Consider the following 23,327-nt stretch of genomic DNA (forward strand, 5'->3'; position numbering starts at 1 on the left):
CGCTGTCGTAAATCCAATCGACTTAACACTTATGCTCATAACAGCTCGACGATTATCTTGCAGTTTCACCTAAGTACGAATGCGATAGTGATTTCCTCTTATCGTTTCGAGTCGACTCCGCGGCAAGATCATTTCGTTTCTCTCGGAATCGTATCGGAACGAGATTAACCAACCAGACGAGAGGCATATACACGCGAGGAACTGTTCATTATCACTGTGGTGCGTGGTGCTACTGAAGATACGTGGCCGTTCCTTGGATTAACATCCAACTAATTTGAGAACATAAACGAAACTGACGCACAATTTCATCGTCCGCCATCGAATCGGTTCTGATGACGGGTTTTAAGAGTCGTCTTGATCAAAGTATTCCACGAGAGAAACAGAGCAAGGATTAGTTAGTCGATGACTCAAGGCCAACGTCTCTTCTCTGTTTCACCACGGTCACAAGAAACTCATAAAGGCACGATGACTTTGCGCTAATTACAGTGTTTCGTTGGATAAGAACTCCGGTTGGAGAGAATTGGAGAGACGTTACCACGTCCCATAATTTGCACGGTTAGCCTACCCATCCGTGAGCTCATAACCCTATCCGCAACCTGGATTTGACGTGATCCTGATTAACCTTTCCAAACCGGCAGATAAATAACTTTCAGCTGCGTGCTAGACCGATGCGAGTTTCGGGGGCGGCTACCCATCGGTTTAAAACGCTTGTGAGAAACGCCCGACTACAAATCGCATATTGGCGGGTGTATGTAGATTTTCGAGCTTCTTTCATTTACGTATTACACGTATCGTTGTCCTTCTTCGGTCGAAATGTTCCATTTTTGCATTCTTAAATCATCTATAAACGCACGGTTAGTAAATGTCTGTTTACAAAGAAAAATATTTTACAAAACTTTCAATCGCTACGAGACTTTCTCTTTTTCCAACTGGAAGAACGAAATTCGCGAAGAATATAGAGAGAAATCGAAGAATAAGTGGAACAGAATCGTAACGAAAGAGTGAAAATCGAAAAATAAAAGATGGAATAACAGAGAAAAGGCGACAGATATTTTTAGACGTTTGGTCGTGATTTTATTCGTGTCTGAAGAAACGGTCGCGTTTCGTATAGTTGGAGGCGGCAAGGTCGGCGTTCAATGGCAGTAGGTGTCTCCAGAGCGACAAATAAAACAAGTTAGCCTGTTTAAAGGCGTGCCCTTACCACGGTTCGTCACAAAGGCACCGAAAACCGCTGCTCTCCGAAAGGGAGACTTCATTAAAAATGCACCGGCAACTTCGGTGCACGCACTGTCTCCGGGAACAATGCGTGCACGAAATATGCGGACTGGCGTCAAGAGGATCCAACGAATACATTGGATCCGCTGGCGTAACATTGTAAGGAGGGCCGTTGTATTTTAGGAATGTTATGGCGAAACGTACCGTCGATACAATTGCCCGCAAGGGCATTTTATTCAGTTTTAAAACTCGTTTATGAATATTTATGCGTCTTATACGAAACATTTTCAAATTTTATTAGCATTGCAATGAAATCCGACTATCACGATTATGCTGATAAAATTTGAAACGAATTAAAAAATGTACGCAAAAACTAGAAAATATTTAATGCGACTATTAATAATATTCAATAGGTCGATATTTCATGCTCATATGCTCGGGACGCCTATCTATACCGAATTAAATTTTTACAAGCAACGTTTGCAATAAATATCTTGCGACTTCTATATACTTTTTCAGATCGACTTCTTTCACCGATACAATCATGAAAATCATGCCTCGACACAGTGCCAATGCAAAATCAAAATACGTCGTATTACACATACAATATGGACATAAATGTTTCTATGATAAATATTCGTGTACTATCATAAGTCGGTGTATATGTTTGAGTTTATATTCCATTTTCTTAATTACACTTAATTTCTCATTATATAACATATACATATACGTAACTAATAAATTTCTTTATAGCTATCCTTTACAAACCCTGTTAACTGATACAAATGTAAGCTACTTGCTACCTCGAATGTACGAGAAACATAGCGACAACCTAAGAGAAGAGAACATAGTATCGAAGGCAGGTTAATAAGATCTTCAAAAGTTCGACTTCGATCGACTTCGCGTTTTTATCGTCTCCCAGTATTCCTCTCAATCGTGAACTCGAACAGGCATCAGATAGTAGATTTGGCGTCGATCGAGCTTTCGTTCCGTCCACGTGGGTTCAGGATAGCGCATAATACGACGTGGTGTTTCCTTTTAACCCGCGTGGCAGTTAAGGAGTCGACTTCCTCGTCGAATTTATCGGCCGTCCGAATCGCGGACCAGTCCATATAACCCGTTCACGATCGGTTCCCACCTCGAGAGAGAGGGAGAGAGACGAACCATATATATATATACTCTCTCTCTTTTTTCCTCCCACCAACCCCCTTTTTTCGTCGACGATGCGTGCACAGGCTGGACGCGCGTACTGTTTTCATTCTTTTATAAATCTTGCACAGGGTAATATATATCGGCGTAGCCGGGTGTATTCACTCGCGGTCGCGTTTTATGCGGCCGTATCCTTTTTGCATACGCGCCGCATTGAAATTGATTTCGACCAGGCCGACGGGGTGCGCTTGGACGGCCACCGGAAGATTAATACCCGCAGCGCCCCCTTTCGCTCGCTGTTTTTTAATCCGGTCTCTCTTTCTCTATCTTTCCCTTTATCTCTCTCTCTCTCTCTCTCTCTCAGTCTCTTTCGTTATTCCAACGGTTGATTTGACCAATGCGTGGAAAAGCACGCCTCCAGCGTGTCATCCGCATCCCCGTTTGCATCTGGAATCTTCGCATTTGTGATTTTTGAAAAAAGGGAGGGACTTTTGGAGGTAGAGAATTCTCCTGGAATTCGGAGGGAATTTTTTGGAGAACGTCGATCGTTGATGCAGTGGTTGAGAGTCAATCAACGATTATATGTTTTTAAATACATGGTTGTATGGAATAGAAATGGATAGAAATGAGTGAACAGCCGGTGGAGATAGATATCGATAAAGTTTCTATATGACGAAGCGTTTATACAGAAATGTAAATATTAACTCCAATTATCGAGATGAACAGAAAGTAGGGCGCCGTTTTTCGTAGCAAGATGGGTATGAGTTTAAATAACGACTATTAACCTCGATTTAATTAGTCTAGCTTGATATTGTTGATTAATTAGCAGTCAACTGTAAAGTGTAAAACAAAATGTTCCTGGTATTGGCTGGCACAAGTTCAAACATGATTCACCGAGATTACGCAAAACCACACGCGTTAATTGGTCGACAGAAATTGGTGCAGCTTGGATGGCATGTGTTCTATCCCATCTATCGTATTCTCCAGATCTTACACGCTTAAACTACCATTTATCCTGCTTGTTACAAAGAGCTGGAAGAAAAAGAAAAAGAACTTGTGTTTTTTGGAAGACTTCAAAATCGAATTGGAACGTTTCTTTTTTTTTCAAAAGACTAAGCGATTTTACTTCGATGAAATAACGAAATTGCCATGATGATGGCGAAAAGTTATCGAAAGGGATAGTGGATACATTGACTGAAAACGATACACGATTTCAAGGGGAAAATAAATTCTTCAGTTTGTTCGTAACGATGAGACGAACTTTATGGTCAATATTTACCACATAATCTATGTGTTATAAGGGTAATAGGTAAAAGGTAATAAGTAAATGTGTTAAAAGCTAATAAATCAAATTTAAACGTTACAGTACATTTAGTATAGTTAAACGTAACGCTATAGTTAGTTCGAGTAAACAATATTATTCCACTTATTTTTGTTCTCGACTATATATATGAATTTTTCAAAACAAGATATAGAATTATCGTTAATCCTGCTGCGTTCATCGAATTTGTATATCCCAATCTTATCACTGTTTCAACCAGCAAAAAGACTTATAGTATTCTAAGAAGGATACTTTAATAGAAGATAATGTGATTTTGTTTCGATGTGGTACTCACATACCCGACGATAATGAACCACTCGTTTCGCTTATAATTATATTTGACAGAGGAATGGAAGAGCGCAGGTATAATTTTCAATCAGGATGAATATTTAGGCCTTGTAATAGATTTTCATTTCGCGGACGGTAAACGAAGGGAAAAAAAAGCAAAGCGTCAAACAAGTTTGTTCCATTAAAGCGGTGTAACTAACCCGTTATTGCTATTGAGATTCAAACGCAGTCAGCTATTTCCAGTGAAACGATTTTTTCTCCGGCAGACCGCTTTGTAAACGCGGGTAACGAGTTCCTGCCTCTCTCTCTCTCTCTCTCACTCGGCAAAAAAGGGAAAAATTGAATTTCGTTGCATCGCAAACTGCTGAAAACATGTAAAATTCGTGATAACAAATGATGTATCAATTGTAATAGCAATTGTTTCGTAAAAAGCGATATTTCGATGAGAAAAGAACGTCGATGGTTTTCGTAACATTCGAATAACTCGAGAGCTGTTATCAATCGAAGATCAATTGAAGGGGGTTCGCTTGATCACGGAATTATGAAAATTAGGGAGTTAGGATAAAAGATCGCAAGTTGTCGCATTAAAAAAATGTGAATCCGAAGATTGAATTAAGCTTAGTTTCCTTGGATGATTGGGTATATCCCAATTATAGTTTCGATGCTATGTTGTAATTATTGTATTTCATATGCTACAATGGAAAATTAAAGAAATTGATCGAGATTGGCTTACAAAAAATTCTTTATGGATTTATGAAGAAACTGTTAATTAGCATTCTTTTGTAAGGTAAATACCCACATCGTAATTACAATTTCAATATGATATTATAAGTTGTTATTATAGAATGATATAATTACTGTGAATATCATCATACGTAATGTTATTAATATTAGAAACCTAAATATGCGTATGCATATATATCAGATCATTTCCGATGATTTCAAAATATTTTAAAAAATTATTCAGTACACGTTAGCTTAAACGTAGCTGAACGTATTTAGAAATTATATAGAACAGGTTTCCCCTCCGTGAAAGAAACGCATAAAAATCCGCTGTTTAATTAATAATTAATTAACTAATGTATGTAATGTAACTAATAAGTTACATCCTTTTAAATTAAAAAATTTTCACAAATTTGTGGGATAAAACCAATTTAACCGCGTTCGCGAGTAATCTTCGTAGAAACACCTGCCGCAAAATGTCAGCATGGAAAACGAAACCACGAAAATCGTGTCGAAAGTGGTAGGACACGGTACTACATTGGGTTACCCGATATCTTAGAACGTGACCATAGCTTGGACACCGTCTGCAATATTTGAACGGACTGTGGCTGTGTAATAGAATCGCTCCTTTAAATTAAGTCTGATACAGTCCCGTTCCAGTTACGGGTCGTGCCATTTGTAAAAAAATTGATATCATTTTCAGCCAACAGAACGAAAGGCGAAACTGTAAAACAGCGTACTTTACTTGGTCGTTTCAGTCTTGATTATATTTGAAATTATTGGCGAAACTGGTGCAATTTTATACTTTTGAAGCTGTCCCATATTCTCCATGTAATATCTGATATTTTTAAGACAATTAATGTAACAAATTAAAAACTTTATTTTATCTCCTGTGTCTGTCGAATGATCTGCACATTTTGACGTCTAATTGGCGAGAAAAAGATTGCCACGAATAATCTCCTAATTTCTATGTTGAATAAGTTTTAGTATAGTTGTTTCCTAGCGTCTTCTTATTAAAGCGTCCATACGATATTGACCGATTATTTCCAAAGATATTTTAATCACAGCACGTAATTTTAGATCAGAGTATGAAAACAAAATACCCTGCGAAATACTCAGAGAATCGTCTGTTGAGGTTATTAGATGTATGTGAGTACAAAGGAATAGAAAATATATATTTTAAATACTTAAGTGTAAATACAAATCGGAGTATAATATGAGCTGACGCAGATCCGCACGCTAGCAGTGTTACACTATGACTGAAAACCCTGAAGCCAACGTCGCCTATCTACTGTCTATGGTTTGCCTTCGACCCAGTCTTTTGTCTATAGGCTGTCGATGGTTTCAGTGCTTGAGAAAACTAAAAGACTAGAGTAGAGTTTTCTTAGAAGTGGTGACCACTTCAACATCGTCTTTTCTTTATTTCATCTTTATATGTATCACTTGTGTCTGTATACTCTTTTTTATATTTCTTTCTAATGTCGAAGTAAATTTTTATTACGCTATCATACGAGTAACATGTCCCACTAATTGTAATTAGTAAGTTGTTATATCGGTACCTCGTAAAAATGTAGAAATCTTTCGTTCATACAAATAGATTTACGTTTTTCATCTTTTTTATGAGAAATAGGTTGTTCGATAGAAATTGTCGGAAAAAGGGGAAAAGATATTTTATCTTGGCGAAAGTTGGAGAATGTAGCGCGAAGAATAGGAAGCGAATAGCACAGGTGTGAAATATTATCTAGAAATTCTGGTAAGAGCAATAGAGCAGTTTCTGTGCACGAGTTTGCAGCGCGGTGAAGTGACTAATACTCCAAGTTATCCGTTTAGGAATCCACCATAAATAGTTGAGGTTGGCACAGATCAGGAAAATGTTTGACGTTCTATTATCCACGCCAGGAAGCGAAATCCTTCGGGAATATTTCTTCAGGAAACCAAATATTTAAATGGCATCGTGACTTCTCGTCTTCAAATGCTATAAAAATATATTTTTAAACATAGATATAAATATATCTATATCTATATCTTCCTTCAACTACTTGCTATTATTCAACTCTTACAACAATTTATCAAATTTATCAAATAGAAGAACCTTCGATAAAAATGTTTCGCAAAAATTCACTCTTATTATTCACATTATTTTCTTGATCTTTAAACAGAAATTTCTTTTGGGAGTTGGTTTAATTCAAGTTAAATATATGTGAAATATTTAAATACATATTAAGTATTGATAATTGTGCTACTAAAAGTGAAAAGATTAAAATCCCCTGAAATTTAGTGCTCCATATCACACAATTAAAAGGACGTTCTTCCAAAATGTCAGTCAAATTAGATCAACGAATTTGCAATGTATCTGAAATTCGATTCAAAATTCACAAACTGTGATCACTTTCTCAACAATATTAATTAATCCATCCTTATCATCCTTTCTCTCATTTCCATGCAAACAATCTCCGACCAAACATAAAAAAACGCAAACCAACGTTTCTTTATCTGCTATCAGCCACAATTACAGTGGAAGAGCAAGCGTTTTCCGCGACGCGCAGCTGCGACCCGATAGGCACGAAATTCAACGTCAGGGTGGTTACTGGTTAATACGGCAACTTATCCACTTAGGAATACGCTCTAATACCAGACGAAGGTTGGTGTTCGTGTAACAACCGGCACGATGGGTGGGTGAGAATCGTCGGGGTGGGTGAGAATCGTCGGGGTGGCTGGATAACCAGGAGTTTCGTCGGTGCAGAAGTAACGGAGATTGTTACCAAGTTTGGATAAACCGAGCCAAGTTCTCCGGCTGGTACTTACGGGACCGGTTGTCTAGCGACGAAAACGCTTGGACAAAGTTTATTCCTCCAGCTTCCCCTCTTCCCCTCTTTGCTTCTGCCACCCCCCCTAAGGAACGGTCGAGACACTGATTTACATAACGATTAAGTTAATTAACGAGCAGCACCAGCCGCCGCAGTTGGATTGTTAATTTCAACCGCAAAACGACGAATCGTGTCGAACTCGCGTCCCCGTGGCGTTGAACGTGAAACGCGGAGAATTATTAGCGACACGAGTACTACGCTATGCTATGAGTACTGTTTCGCGTGTATTCGCGCAAGTTTAGCGAAATAGATAAGATTTTGTGCCCTTCGGGGCTTTCGAGTTAGAGTTCTATAAAACAATGATTTTATTCTATAAAACGATGAAATAACAGTCAGTCAGTGCGTTATAGCGAGGGAATTTATCAATCGAATGAAAGAACAACATCGACAAAGAAATGTTGATATTAATAGAAGTCAGAGATAGGCGGGAAACAATACTGTTCTTACCATAGCGAGAAGTATAAATTTACAATAGAGGAATTAAATTCCTTTTGCAACCACCGCGATTCGTTGTTTGCCATTGATTTGATATTTCACCGTGTAGCATTACTTAATACCCCATCTTGCTTTGTTCGTCTCTATGAATATTCGACAATTTAATCATTTCATTCAATTTACACAATACCCGATTATAATAACTCTGATTTGTGTGAAAGGAATCCATACTACTTATTATCTGTATATTTAAAAAACTAGAGTTTCCAGTGTGTATATTTTATTCATTTTATTCTATATACTTTTATTCCAGAAACTTTCTCAATTATTCTAAATACAATCAATATGAAAGGCAATCTTCATCTAAAATAAAACAGAAACAAATAAATATTTTCAATGAGGTTTATTTAACTTTAAGTTCTTTTACTATCTCTATATCATCAAATTTTGATATAAGAATCTTCCCAAATAATTTTTAATCATAAAAAAGGAAGCTTCGTATATACAAAAATTATATCCAATGGGATATTCTAATTGACACAGTTAGAAACGTAGGATCTTTCCCTTTGAACTGTATTTTATTTTGCTTCGGGTGAATAGGACGGATTCAGGAATATCCGCTCTTGAGATACGATCTTGTAAAGAAAATAATTTTTCGCTTGTTTACTTTTCTCTATCGTTCGCACACTCGGATCTCTCACTAGCACACCTTCACTGACCTATTTCAAGCGCAACGTCCTTGCGGTGGCCACCACCAGACGCTGAGTCAGACGATTTTTTACTACTACTACTATTACTACTACTACTACGCAAAGTACACGTTTCCAAGAAACAATGTGGGTCACGTGAATTTCGCCCTCCATTCACTATTCCAGCGTGTTTCCAATACCAAACTTTAAGTCCGTGTATCTTGGAAACTAATTGAGATATCGACCTCGAAAAAAGGACGTCTTCTATGGCGTGATTTTCCCTATCTTCTTAAATGTCCTTTGTTAGAAATTTAAATTTTATGACTTTTAGGGATATCTTTTACGATTTTTATGATTTTCACGATTTCTATAATTCTTATCTTAGGAACTAATTCAGATATCAATTCCGAAAAAGGATATTTTTACGCTTCTTCGTCTTTTTCGAAGATTTTCGTCCGTAGTTTTACAATTTTTCCGGATGAGTTTCAAGATAAAAGTCAATGTTACGTAGAGTAGAAGGTTTTACGAGTTGTATAAATATTTATATAATAATTCATATATTGCATAAATATTATTAATAATATTTAGAATATTTGTAGAAACGACGAAGCTTTCATTTGTCATAAACGACATCAGTTCAATTATTTTCGTTTAACATTTATTTTGATATTTCGATAGTAAGAATGAATCTATATATATATAGATACGAACAGGAAAAAAGTGAAAGTTTGCGACGATTTAAAGGATAACGCTAGAATTAATCCGACAGCCGCGTAAAATATAGAAGGTTGAAGGATGTAGTAGCTGAGCTTGGATTAGGATTTAAAGCGTTCCAACGTGGCTGCTGCTCTCTGCAGATAAGATTTTCATTGTCCGTCAAGGTCATGGAATATTTGTTCGATCTCGCTTCCTTTGAACAGTCACGATTTTCAAAGGATTACCTTGAATCACCGTGGGAATTCTTCCACAGCTAGGAACGCTCTTGTTTTTCCCAACTTCTTTTTGCGAATTATTCTTTAGAAATAGACTTTTTATGAATATCTTGTAATATAACTTCGCCGTTCTAAATTACTATGCTCGCATTTTCTCATTAATAATTTAATTAAATTCTAGAAGTCTTTTAAACAGAAGCGTGAAAAGGATATGCAAGTTGATGTATTGTTATATTTGAAAGGCTGAAACAACTGGTGCAGGCAAGTTTGAGCATTGAGAAAATGATACATAAAATCTGTATCTAGATATTTGTAGAATATTCTTGTGAATTTTAATTTTCATTTATTTATTAATTTTATTAATACGTATAATATTAGTGTTTTAATATTTGCAATTTTTTCTTTCTTTTTCTCGCTTTCCCTCTGAATCTTTAATTTTTATGCGTTATTAGATAATGAGAAATCAATAAAATTCCTGCAAATTATTAAATAAAGAAACCTCTCCCAATGGACAAACAAAGAAATTTAAAAATTTCCGGACGTAAGAAAGTAACAACGAAGACAAGTATCGTTCATAATTTCAGAGATTTTACATATTCTTTTACTAATTTTTATTTTATTTTCTTTTTTATTATTTTACTTTTCTTTTACTAATATATTTTTACTAGTAGTATAACTCGTAGAATTGTTATTTCTACGTGCCTACTAATTGATTTCCTGTAAATTTTATTCAGTAGATAATATTAAACGTATGTTCTTAGTATTTTCTCTTTTATAATCAGTTATACAAAAATGATACGTGATTCAATATCGAAGAATTTTCACAATTGTCATGGAATTGTATTAAGAATTCCTATTTGACAGTTTGAAAATATCATTCGCTGTCTGCGATATTCTACTTCCTTTCAAGAACTCCTTCGTAAAAATTGTCATCCGACTATTTCAAGCATCGTCGAGATGTCTCGAGTCGCATTCACCTTTGACGGTGGAATCGACGAGGGAGAATTGTCACGTCTTACGACCATCGGCTAGAGTAAACACATTTTCACGAAGTTTGGCAAGGAAAAATGTTGATTTCGAAGGGACGTGGTGTGCACACTACTGCACACACGCGACAGGAGTCTGCGTTTCGTCGGGATTTCCAGCGTCGATCGAGAGTGAGACTCGATGAAATTGCTTTCGATGCGTGAGTCAAACGTTTTTACAGATATACGTATACGTGCGTTTATCGAGATCTGTACCGCGTCGATATATTCAACGGGAAAGAAACGATCGAGTTTTGCGCGAGCAAAATCTCATTTCAGCGGTTGAACGGAATAATTGTTAATGAATTGAGATTTCGTAATATAAAATGGAGAGTATGAACTTTTTAGAAATTATCGAATTGTATTTGGATTTCTAGTGATCTTCGATGGAATTTCTCTTTTATCAATTGCGCCCAATGCAATTGCAAAGTTTCTGAAATATTACGCGAACAACTTCGAAAATGGTGGTTTCCTTTGATTCAGCCGCAGTACTTGTACCACCGTCTCTTTCAATTATGTCTATCTCACAAATTAATAACGCAATTCAATCCGTCATTCAATAACGCGTTTGTAACATTGGAACGTGCACAACGTTTACGCGTTTCTTCTCGCACGCTACAATTTTCCGACACACAAAATCAAAAGTAAAAGAGGAAACTATGTACTCACGATATCGAAGTCGAGATTCTCAGCGATCCAGTCACGGCCTTGCTTGAATTCGTCGTGTAGACCCATGATGTACAGGGTGTCGAGGCCATCGACGATGGTCGCACCCATATTTGAAGCACCAAAGATGCTAGCACTGTGGCCTCTTTTCGAGATTGGTCTCAGCTCGTTCTTTCCCCAGGCGTACCTCACGTAGTTGTCCCAGCCATGTTTCATCATCTGCATACATAAAAAGTGTGCGATCAGATCAAACAGTTCAAACAAAATCAATATATGTAAATCAATCATAAATATATAGTATACGGTATAAATTACAGGGTTACGAATGAATTTATAACTCGAATTTTTATTCAATAAGCGACACACACAAAGCATAAATTGCCCAATTTCATCGATCTTAATCATTTGGTTCCTGGAAAATTAAATATATACTAATTATCGTTACACTGTGAATTTTTATACAAACTCTTTATCAATAAAATATAGCATGTTACGAATATTGCGTTATAACGAGTACACTTTCGTTCATTGGATGTAACATAGTTGCGCTATCGTTTATTCTAATTTTTATTAAATTCTTTCAGTTGCGAGAAATTGGACATTTTTCGGATTTGGAAGAACTCATTTCGAAGTGGAATGGACAGCGGATGAAGGAATTTTTCGTAAATTTCATTACGAAATTCTTACACAAGGAACAATAATTCAATTGTTGATACTCCAAGGCAACGTCGAGAGTGGATGTAATAACAGTCAAGTAAATCGCTTGGTGCGCGTGTTCAGATGGGTAATTACGTTGCAAGATAAGTTTCCTTGTGAAGAGCAAGAAAAACTAATGCATGGCGAGACAAAGACATCATCAAGTACTCGAAGAGATTCGCTTCAACTACTCTGACAGGCATTTCTGCTCTCTTCGTCCCCTCTAAACTCTTCTTCTTCACGGGTTCTTGGCAGTAAGAACGCACTTCCGTCTTCGAGTTTGCCTTTCCATCGTAGAAGCATACGATGTTCCGAGATTTTCCAGGAAACATAGGTACTCGTTCTGATGTCTTCGAATCGCATACTAGGAAACGAAAGTTTCTCTTTTTTTTATATTTTATTTCTGAAACAAATTTCGGTGCGATCTTCGAGGTTGATGTTTCGGAAAATAGACCAATCCCAGATACGTAGAAATTCCTTTCTCTCACTTGAAAAATTCTGTACTCTATGAGGAAATCTATACATTTACGATATACTAAATTGAATTTAATTTTATACTTTGTATATCATAAGTATCCACAGAGGTTTGTTTAAAGCTTCTGAAAATCTGTAGGATTAAGTATGTCGAATTTATAATTTCGCATTATTTAACAAACTTGTTGAGGTTATTAGATGTATGTGAATACAAAGGAACGCGTGGATAAATTGCACGGTAGAAAATATATTTTAAATACTGAAGTGTAAATACAAATCGGAATATAATCGAGCTGATCCAGATCCGCACGCTAGCAGTGTTACACTATGACTGAAAACCCTGAAGCCAACGTCGTTTATGGTTTGCCTTCGACCCAGTCTTTTGTCTCTACGCTGTCGATGGCTTCAGTGCTTGAGAAAACTAAAAGACCTTGAAGTGGGGACCACTTCAACAAAACTAAAAATACGTTGGGAAATATTCCAAAATGATACTTATTTCATGTCCAGTAAACCTAAGTAAACTCCAGTAAAGTCTCATCTCTAATTGTCATAATTGATGCGCGTATAAAGTCACATATTCACGTCTTTACATTCAATTCCTATTGCAAGTATAATCAGAGTCAGAGAGTCAGTGAAGATTCCTTTGATGATTTGGATATTTAATAGAATTTGGATGTTTGAACATTCAGTGATTCATTCTGCTTTCAACGTAATTCAAACGATTGTCGCAAATACATCCTTACTAAATAGTGACAAAAATGAAAAGGAAAGACAAAAGAATCTCTAAAATACGTACAAGGAGGGAAAAAATTGGCGAACGAAATTTGGCAGAATAATTCGAAGCGAATTCACACGTGTCATTGCTGGTGAAAATAATAGACGGATCCTTGGTACGTAAGGGATGGGGTGGACAGCAACGCGAATCGTACCGAGAAAAACGAATATATTAGCCTGTCTGGCCGTTCGTTGACCATTATTCCCGTTCTCTTTGATTTTTCGAGCCATTTGCCGGCCTCTGCCAGTCCGCAGCCGCTTCATCACGTTTTTATGGCGGTATAATTCAGGGGGCAGTATAATATCTGTGGGCCCTGGCCAGTGGCACCAACAGAAGTGAGTCCTTCTCTCCAACCTTCCTCTGCGGTCATCGTGAATTAAAAAAAGAAAAAGCAAAAAGAAAAAAGAAACGGGAGAGAAAGAGAGGGAACGAAAAAAAGAACAATAAATTCACGAGGGAACGATGAAAGGGGTGGGATGTGTGGAATTTTTTTGACGCGGCGGTATTCATGACGGATGAAGATGGAGGGAGAGATTGAGGAGCGAGAGCAGTTGATCTCGTCGATGAACTTTCGCGAATGTTCTTATTACAACCTGGCTACATTGTTTCGTGGATGGGATAATCTTCCTACCAGGTGATTCGATGTAATCGCGTTTTGATCGAGTTTTAATGCGAGTCTGCGCGCACACGATGCGCTCGTAATTATTTAAATCGAATTTGCGAATAATTATATGAGTGATCGTATGAATTTTTGCGAATATTTGTAGTAAACGTAATAATTTCACAGATTCAATGTCCAAATATCATACATGGTTTTCATCCAAAAGTCTCATGGACTGATTCCGTTATTATTTATACACGTTAAACTGACAGCTTATCGAACGTTAAAAGCGTATCATAATTAAAGCCTTAATAAACCAAATATTAAACATTAAAATGATCGAATAACATCACCGTTAACTACAAGATTTTCATCGATACAACAAGAAATCCTATTCACGATGCAAACGATTCAGCCAATTCAAAACCAAGAAACTATCACATTCTATCGTTTCAAAGTCTCATCTTGACAAAAATTAGAGAGAAGCAAAGATACCGCATTTTTCCATCGAACCAGCGGCATGAAATCCAAACCATAATCTGGTTGCGAGTAGAGGAGGACGAAGGCAAGGAAGGAACAATCCTGGCCAAGGTTGGCACCCGTGGAAGGGAGCGACGTTGCAGAAAATTGCAGAAGGCAGCCATCGTGGCCGGTGGTGGTGCGAATCGCGACGTTCGACCCTTTTTGTCCTTATCCACGTAATCGCGGCTAATTTGTTCTGCGGCGAACGCAGGCAACGTGTACAGGACGAGAGGTTTCCACGCTCTGCCCTCCTTTCGATCGTAATCTGGTTAACATCCGTGTTAGGATTAAACCATTAGCCCGACGGGAAAGGATACGGAAGGAAGAACAACCGGCAAAGCCGAGCCTCGTGGCCGACGTACGCGGTCCTGTCCGATTATTTCCTCTCTGTGAAGGGATTCTCATAAACTTTGATGTTCCACCTTTAATCCGCTTAATTTTCTTCGATCTAACTGGTCAAAAATGCACAATCTTGTTTTCTAGCGAAATTGTTTCTTGCTTATATAATAATACACGTATCCTTCCTGCGATTCTAGCTCCAATCATAGTTTTTTAACACGATGAAATGCAAAACACAAGACAGGAAATGGAACGAAGCAAGTACTTTTATAAATACGAAAGTATGATTGTATCTATTGGTACAAAAGATGATTGGTTGGCTGTGTTCGTATTTCACATTAGCGTCGAAGGATTAAGGTGCAGTAGGATCTCGATTTACTGAACGCTTTTTATCCGACCGGTGGATTATTATTTTTATTCGAACGTTAGACCGTGGCAAGCATATCGACCAGTAAAGGAAAACAGATAGATACTCTATGTCGTATTATTTTTAATATGTAGATGAAACACATAAGTTCGTGTAATGAATAAGTCAGTGGAATTATTAATTAACTGAAGAAAATTATGAATACTTTTGTTAACCCTTTCGTTTTGCATTAAAAAGAAATACAGCAACACTTGAAACAAGTTGTCTTATGTGGACAGTTACGTAACTCTTAATCAATTTATGTATACTCCTTGTACGACAGGTTTTTAAATTATAGACTTATAACTGTATGTTCTTATACATTCACTAAGTCTATCATTTCTACTTTTCTGCAGGTTGAATAGAGGAAAGGTCAATTGAGTTAGAATTTAATATCGAGTTCGTTGGAATCTTAAAAGAAATTTGATTCATTCATACGCAATTTTTATTCGTTGCTTATGCTGCTTATAAATCAAAGAAAAAAGCTTGTTATCTGTAATAGTTTACGAGATAACGGGTCGTATAGCTTCGAGCGAGGCACCCTGCATAAAACCCTTGTAAATCCCTGGTGGTTGGTATCCCACTGAATAACAAAAGGTCACTCGAGGGAACCATCTCTTTCTCTTCCTGGAACTTGCCAGGAGAAAAAATTTCTTTTCAAGGCAATGCTGCAGCGCGTTTCCATTAATAAACAAACGGTGCACGGTCGTGCAGAGAGGGCTGTGCTGGTTTCGAAAGGATGCAAGCACGGAGGAAAGAAACCTTGCTGGTCGATCGAGCGTGCATCGCTCTGACTGGATAAATAAGACGAAAAAAAAATTAGAAGAAAAAAAAAAGAAAGAAGAGAAGAGAAAAAGTCGACGAAGCCACTTCGATGCGTGCTCGCGAGATTAAGTACAGGGTACGCGATGCAAACAGCTCTGTATATCGGGGATCACAGATCAGTCACCGTGTGATTCGATCGTGACTGGAATTCGATTGATAAAAGTCCATCTACCGTAGAACTGGTCTCTCTATGCAGAAATACGAATATATATATTATTTATGAATTACGTTCGTTGGAATAACTTCGGGAACTTCTAGACCTTTAAACGTGATTTTATTTTTGGAGTAGGTAAGGTTTGAAACTATCGTACGTTACGTATTAGATCTTTGATTATTATGTGTTTTATGTTCGAAGAGAAATTATTATCTCTTTGGAAAGTGTCCTCGTCAATAACTAGAATATTAATTAAACAGCGAATGTAGTTGGTGATTTACCGTATCTGTAACTTAATAAACATATCCGACTTTTTATTAGCACTAATCCACTCAACATTCGCTTGATCTATTATTTATTATACTATCTCATTATTGTATATATATAATATAAAATAATAATATATATATGCAATTTAGATACGATTGTAAACAAAATGACTATAATATAAAAATATTAAGATCAAACATCTTAATAATTTTATACAATTATACAGTGTATCCTTACGATGTTCGTGTAATCCAGAAGGAAACGACTGCTGATAAAAAGATGAGGTTATCGTCCGTCTTTCGCTTCTTTATTTCAAACACCAAATTCTATCACTCGAAACTCGGTGATTAGCAATGAGCAATCACACGAAACTCCAGCTACTATGGTAACAATTGTTTATATTTTTTATCATTGGGGTATAGGGAAGGAGCGGTTAATGGCATTGGCGGTGATTAATTTTGGCGCAATGAGTTTAAACAGCAGTGTCCTGTTCGAGCTAGGGCCAACACGCAATTATTTGTAGGGAACGCGAGCTCTGTAAATACCTGTTAGTTGATACGTCAAACAGTCGCTATTTGGCGAGATAATCTGTTAGCAGCGGCATTTCGACGATCCATTGTCAGCTTGTTTAGCATACGAGTCGAATAAACAGGCTCCTTAACGTTTAGGTTTATTAAAATTAGTTGGCCATCGATAATAAAAATTTTATAATATTTAGTCTCAACTGTAATAGAAGAAAAATACATGTTTACAGGATAACATCTATTTACAAGGCTTATCATTTTACGATCATCGTATAATATTTCTTGTTAGACATAATTTTATTTAATGAAACTGTCTTATAACTCTGCTTCCTCACACTTCCAAGACTAAGAAAATAAAAATTCCTAGATAATAAACACGAAAAGAGAATTCTTGACAAAAGCAACCGATAAAAATTTCCATCTTCGTCAAAGACCAATACTCAATTTATAATATTCGACATGATACTTTAAACGTATCTGTTAATAACTTCGCGATTGATGCAGCGTTAAATTTATATGTAAAGAGAAAAAGAAAAGAAAATTGAAAAATAAAATTCGTCTCAAAACCCAAAACAGCGGGTAATATCGCGTGTACGAGCGTTCCAATTGGTCAGATCGAAACGTGTTCGCGCTCAAAGAACGTGAAATCGTAAAAGCGTCGGGGTGCAGTAGGGTGCAGATATTCGGGCTGGTATATTGGCTGGTCACATAAACGCACGAACGAACGCGCGCATGCGAAACAACAAGGAAACTGGACCCACGGATATACACGTGTAACTGTGCTTAATCTGGCCGCGGTTTTATTCCCTCCCTTTATTTCCCGCGGTTTTCAATTTGCGTTATTTATTGCCCTGGCTAGCGTAAGTACCACCATGTCGGCGTCCCACAGTGATTTCACGAAATCTGGCATCGACTCTTTCACTCCCTTCCATCCCTTCCTTTTATCCCTATGTTTCTATTTCTCTTGTTCTCCATTTGCGTTTCCATTTTTTCACTCGCGTGTTTTACTTTTTTCGAATTTCTCTGCTACCTTCTTCTCGTTTCTTCCATTTCTTCCTTTACTTTTTTTTCTTTCTTTTTTTGCTTTGTTATTGAAGCAATTCAGGTTTCTGTTAGATTATTTTGCAAGACAAATTATAGGGTTGGCAACTAAGTGATTGCGGATTTTGTCCTTAGATGGTATTGACAACCCAACATATACACAGTCAGAACAGTCAAAAGTTACTTTCTTACTGTATTTGTATGGGAGAAAATGCTGATTTTATTATTAGATTGCGGACTTTTTATGCATTTAGGGGAAATTTCGTACTACATGCTATTAATAATTTCACATCGCATGGTATGAGGAAATATACAAAATATCAAAGATTCAGTGCTTGCTATAGCATTTCGAGGATGATATAAATTTCTCTTTAGGTTCTATTCCTTCGGTCATATTCATGCAAATCTGAATTTGCATAAACATATTTAAATGATAATAGAAGAAAGGGATTCAACTTCCTTAACGTTTTAATTAATTCAATTCCTTATTTTAATTATTTCTTAACATTCTATATAACGATATTTCGTTTTCCGATTTTCTTTTCCATTTCGTGATATTGTTACTTTTCTCGTACCGTTTCTAAATCTAGCCAGAGGAAGGAAAGCACGTCTCTCTCTATTTTCATCAATTTTTTTCCTCTTCTCGTATCTTTCTTCTCCGCTGTTGCGATTCGTCTCGTTTGCATACATAAATCTCCACTCCTCCAACCCTTTTCGTTCCACGGTTCGAATTTATCTCTCGCAACGTGCCTGTCTACATTTTTTTCTTCTATCTATATTCTTCCTTTATTGCGTATTTATCCCCATTTTTCCTCTCCTCTCTCTTTCGTGTATATTTCCCTGTTTTTATTTACTTCCTTTGTTTCCTCATCTCTTTGCCTGTATCACAGTTTTTCTCTGTTTCTCCCTATTTTCATCCACTTTTGCTTTTCCCTCTACGATGTCCTCTCTTTATTGCAGATTTCGAAAAGAATAAAAATCGGTTACTATCGTGCCAAAAGCTAAATTAAAAAGAATCTAAAAACATTTGTATTATTCAAAAAATGATATCTTATCTAAAAGTGTCTACATTGTTGGAACTAACTCTATCATTTAACCTTATCGGAAACACATAAAACGAGAGAAAGAGATAGAGAATAACCGCAACATGGAGACCAAGTCGGCATTCTTCTGCGTGACTGCAAAATTTAATGGAGCCAGCGAAACCGCGTAATATCTCAGCGTGGAGCGAATCATAAAAATCGTCCATGCCCTTTACGAGGATACGCCAACTCTTTAAATGCTTCGGCTATCTCGATCTTCGTACAGAGTTGGCCACGCCACCGAAAAATATCACGGATACAGGGAATTTTACAATAGAGGGAAGAATTCGTAGTGAAAAAAGTAAAGTTGGATAAAAGAGAAAAAGGAAGAAAGATAATATTGACAAAAAACTGTTTTCATTAACAATATTATGTGGATTTCTTTTTCTTTTTTTTTTTTTTAGTCTACACTCGCTTTTGACTCTCACTGTATATAGAATATTCAGCATGTACAGTTACCATATCCTGTGTTTTACAGAAGTGTTTTAACTGAAACGGTAAATAGCTATACCAAAATACAACAAAGCATCATTTGTTCGTACGCGTTAAGAAATTATCGGGATAGCGAACTTCTTTAATAAAGGGATTTCCTCGAATTTCATTTCTGTTGACAGGATACAAGCTGGCGCACAGTTTACAATTTCAATTTGTACATGTACACGGATTGCAATGGAAACGGAAGTTGTCCGCCTCGTTGGAAACCTTTTTCTCTTCGTCTTTCTGGTTCAAGGGGATCGCTGTAAGTGTGTTCCGTTCACCTGACGTCGACCGCGATATTCGTTAAAAATATCTTCGTTGCAGCATCGGAAGATTGCCGGATAACATGGAAATACCGAGGATCGCACCGCAAATATTTTACGATCCGGGTCGATGACAGAACAAACAACGTGCAACGAAGAACAGGGAAAACGTCCAACAGGAAAGGGAAATTCTCCGAGATACTACAAGTATTCGGAATTTTAAAGAATTCATACCCTTTTGGCTTCCTTACTTTTTATCCAGTCTGCTCTTTTCCATTATAATTGCTTTATAATAAATAGCTACTGAAATTTTTTCCTCGTTATTAGTCATGTATATTTCCTAAAAATTTCGATCTGGTTTTAATCACCGCTGAGTTTTATTTTATTAGGTGGAGGTTCATGAAAGTAACGTGTAATTATATTTGGATTATCTGTCAGACGTTATTAGGCATGGATCTAACAGAAATAAAAAATTTGGCCGATTAATTCGAAGCTATCAAGAAGCGGAGAAATCTGGATAAATATTAAAGAAACATTAGGCAACTAATTTATAAACGATTGTCTCAAAGTTAGCATCTCCGATGCAGGCATTTTGAACTTGTTCTTTGGTTTCTCATTATTTTGATATTATTAGTTTGGAATCTTAATGTTGAATCTTCTTTTCTGTTGAAATAATATAAAATTTTGTACTTTTATTTATATTTCTTAAGAAACTATAGCACATATCTACAAACTATCGATCATACTTAGATCCCAATTTGAAGTGTACATTTGTAGAAATAGATATTTCATTAATCAAGTGTCCAACACGTATAATTGTTACTCTGTTTGCAGTTTAACGTTGTTTAAAGATTTTAATCGAAATACTGAAGTTATTTCAGTCTTTAAAAATTATACGTTTATAAAATCATCGACTATTCGACTTTTTAATTTTTATAGTATATTCAACACTTCGCTAAAATGCTGTTAATTGATGAAGCTAATAAAAAAGAATACACCTTAATACTTGTCGAAGATATATTATACATAAAGTCAAGAAAATCGTATAGAGTGCAAATGATCGTTAACAAGGTTTCAGTGCATGAAGTAAAAGAGAGAAAATTTCTTGTGTTTCTTGTTAAATAATTGGTTACTGGTCGTTGACACCGGTACGATGTAAATTTAGTCGAAACTTCAGACTAGTTAGACGCATACAGATGGCACAAGTTCAATACAACTATATATTCGTACACTCATATCTTATTTGTAGCACACTGAACTCTGTATATTACATTATATTGTATGGATCCAAAAGTTCAACATCCTTTGGCGCCACTGGCTACAAACCAGAACTTGTATAACACGCAATGCTAAGTTTCTTGACGATAAACCTTTGATTAATGCTAAGCAGAGCGACACTCTGTACAGAGTGCTTCAAGAGGTTACTGATAAATTGATATAGCTTGTTTAGGATCAAATAGGTAAACCAAATAGGTAAGAGGGAATTGTGCTAGTCCGAAGTAATAATTTTAAGTAATTTTAAACATCTCAAAGCTGTAATAGAATTTAGAGAATATATTACGTCTTAGGAGAATTATCTCTGAAATATATAAACAAAAAGTTGTAGTTATATACCAGTGATTACATACTGTGATTACCAAGAGCATGCTCACCGTAAGCTTCGACAAGCATTCGATGCGATTCTGCAGTAGTTTTCTTCAAATGGTAACAGAAAATCAATGCTGTCCGAAAATCGTAGTTTCCAGGCACAAAATTCGACATGTTCAACGCTATTACAAACTACGCTATTGTATGAAACTTGTATTGTTGTAAGTCGAAAATGTTCGTGAGATGTCAACAAAGACTTTTGGCATCAATGACGCAGTTTAGTGATAACTACATTATCAGCTAGGACCATCTATAGGCAAATTCCGGTTTCATACTTACAGACCTCATACACGACACTAAATAATTCGTTCTTCGAGTAATAAATTTGGGAATTTGCCGATTTAGAATTTTAATATATTTTTATAGCAAAGAGACATAATTTTATTAGCTCCCCAGCATCTTTATTCCCATTAATACGTTGCGAAATTTTACACAAAATTTCTGATTGAATCTTCGATCTTCAAAAGAGAACTTCTAAATATTGTAAATATTTATTTCGCTTCATTTCAGGAAACGAAGCGTTCAGAAAGAAAGAAACGGTAAAACGAAAAGTTTAAATAATCTCACAGCCATCTAATTCCCATTTTCTCAAAGCGCATGACTATCAAACGAGCGTTCTACTTATCAGGTAAGATATTTTCGAGAGAGTTGAATTGCTAGCTTTGTTGTCTATCTTTCCCTGTTTCGCCGTAAAATTACGTTCAGTTTGCAGGGGTTCCTAAGGAACGCAGCGAGATTTGCGAGATACGTATGCACGCGGAGGCCTCCTTCGACGTCCTGAAGGATCGCCAGGAAGCATCGAAGCGGGAACCAATCTTCACGGCAGGGCGAGCCCAATTATAGCGTCGACTCGTTATCGGATGTCATTAACCATGGGAAGACGCGGAACGACATCTTTCAACGGAAGATACAACGATTGCAACGTCGTTCCTTCCATTGTCAAGGATACAAGCAAAAATGTAGGATAATGTAAAAACTGGAAATCATCCAGGATAATCATCGTGAACAGATGCAACGATGATTTGACAAAAGAAGATTTTTCTTTGGTGAGAAGAAGAAAATCGGAGAGGTGAAAGCCTGTTAACAGAATATTTTAAAACGGTGAAATGTTAAAATTTGATAAAGCAAAAAAGAAAATGTATAAAATGAGAAAAAGCAACGAACAAGTTGTTGAATCTGATAGAATCACCGATGGACGAATTTAATACACAATCTACGCTTTTTAATAGTATTCTTGTGTCGTTAATGCATAGAGATATTTTTAACTAGTACTTTTACATCTTATTGTAAATAAAGAGCGTATAAAATTTACATATTATTTATGAATGTATAAAATGTAATTAAGAAAACAAATCTGTAAGCTGCGTCAACGATCACTTTATCTGAGAAGTTAAACTCCAATCGGCGAAATCGTCGTACCGATCGTCAAGTATCTGGCAGTTCCTTAACTACGAGTTTCCAAATAGAGCAAGTCAACGGAAAGACACGACTTCGAGGTAGCTGTGCAGGTATCAGCCGGCAGTTTCGTCTTCGTGAAATTTGCCAAGATATCTATCATAGACCACGGTTTAATCAATCTAGAGCACCGGTGAGTTCCGATGAAACACGTTGAACCCGTGATTCCGCTCAACTACGCAACCGTCGTGAGAGCCGGAATGTTATGGGAACGCGAGATTCCGCGCGTCTTGCACGCCTAGCACCGTTTACAAACGGCACCTCCAGAATTTAAGTATTCTTGGTGTAAAATATATAAAAAGATGTAAAATTTGAAACATAAAATATATTAGGTTGTCCGAAAAGTTTCTTTCGTTTTATGAGAAAATAATAGACGCACAACGTTTTTTGTTTTATATTATTTTGTCGAATTTTGTTCTGAATGAAGGTGCATTGTTGTAAAAAACACGTTTGCGAAAGAAAGACA

The 23,327-nt window shown here is 36.6% G+C and overlaps 1 protein-coding gene across 3 annotated transcripts in view; it reads right to left on the reverse strand.

Annotated features, from left to right (window-relative positions):
• The window catches only part of LOC132909885 (mannosyl-oligosaccharide 1,2-alpha-mannosidase IA), a 689,092-nt gene that overhangs the window by 113,856 nt on the left and 551,909 nt on the right, over positions 1 to 23,327 (reverse strand). For all 3 annotated transcript variants that reach the window (XM_060965078.1, XM_060965081.1, XM_060965080.1), the window contains one exon: positions 11,314 to 11,529. In XM_060965078.1, the coding sequence (XP_060821061.1) occupies positions 11,314 to 11,529 (216 nt within the window). The remainder of the gene's footprint in view (positions 1 to 11,313; positions 11,530 to 23,327) is intronic.

The sequence above is a fragment of the Bombus pascuorum genome, chromosome 8, assembly GCF_905332965.1.
Source record: "Bombus pascuorum chromosome 8, iyBomPasc1.1, whole genome shotgun sequence".
NCBI lineage: Eukaryota > Metazoa > Arthropoda > Insecta > Hymenoptera > Apidae > Bombus > Bombus pascuorum.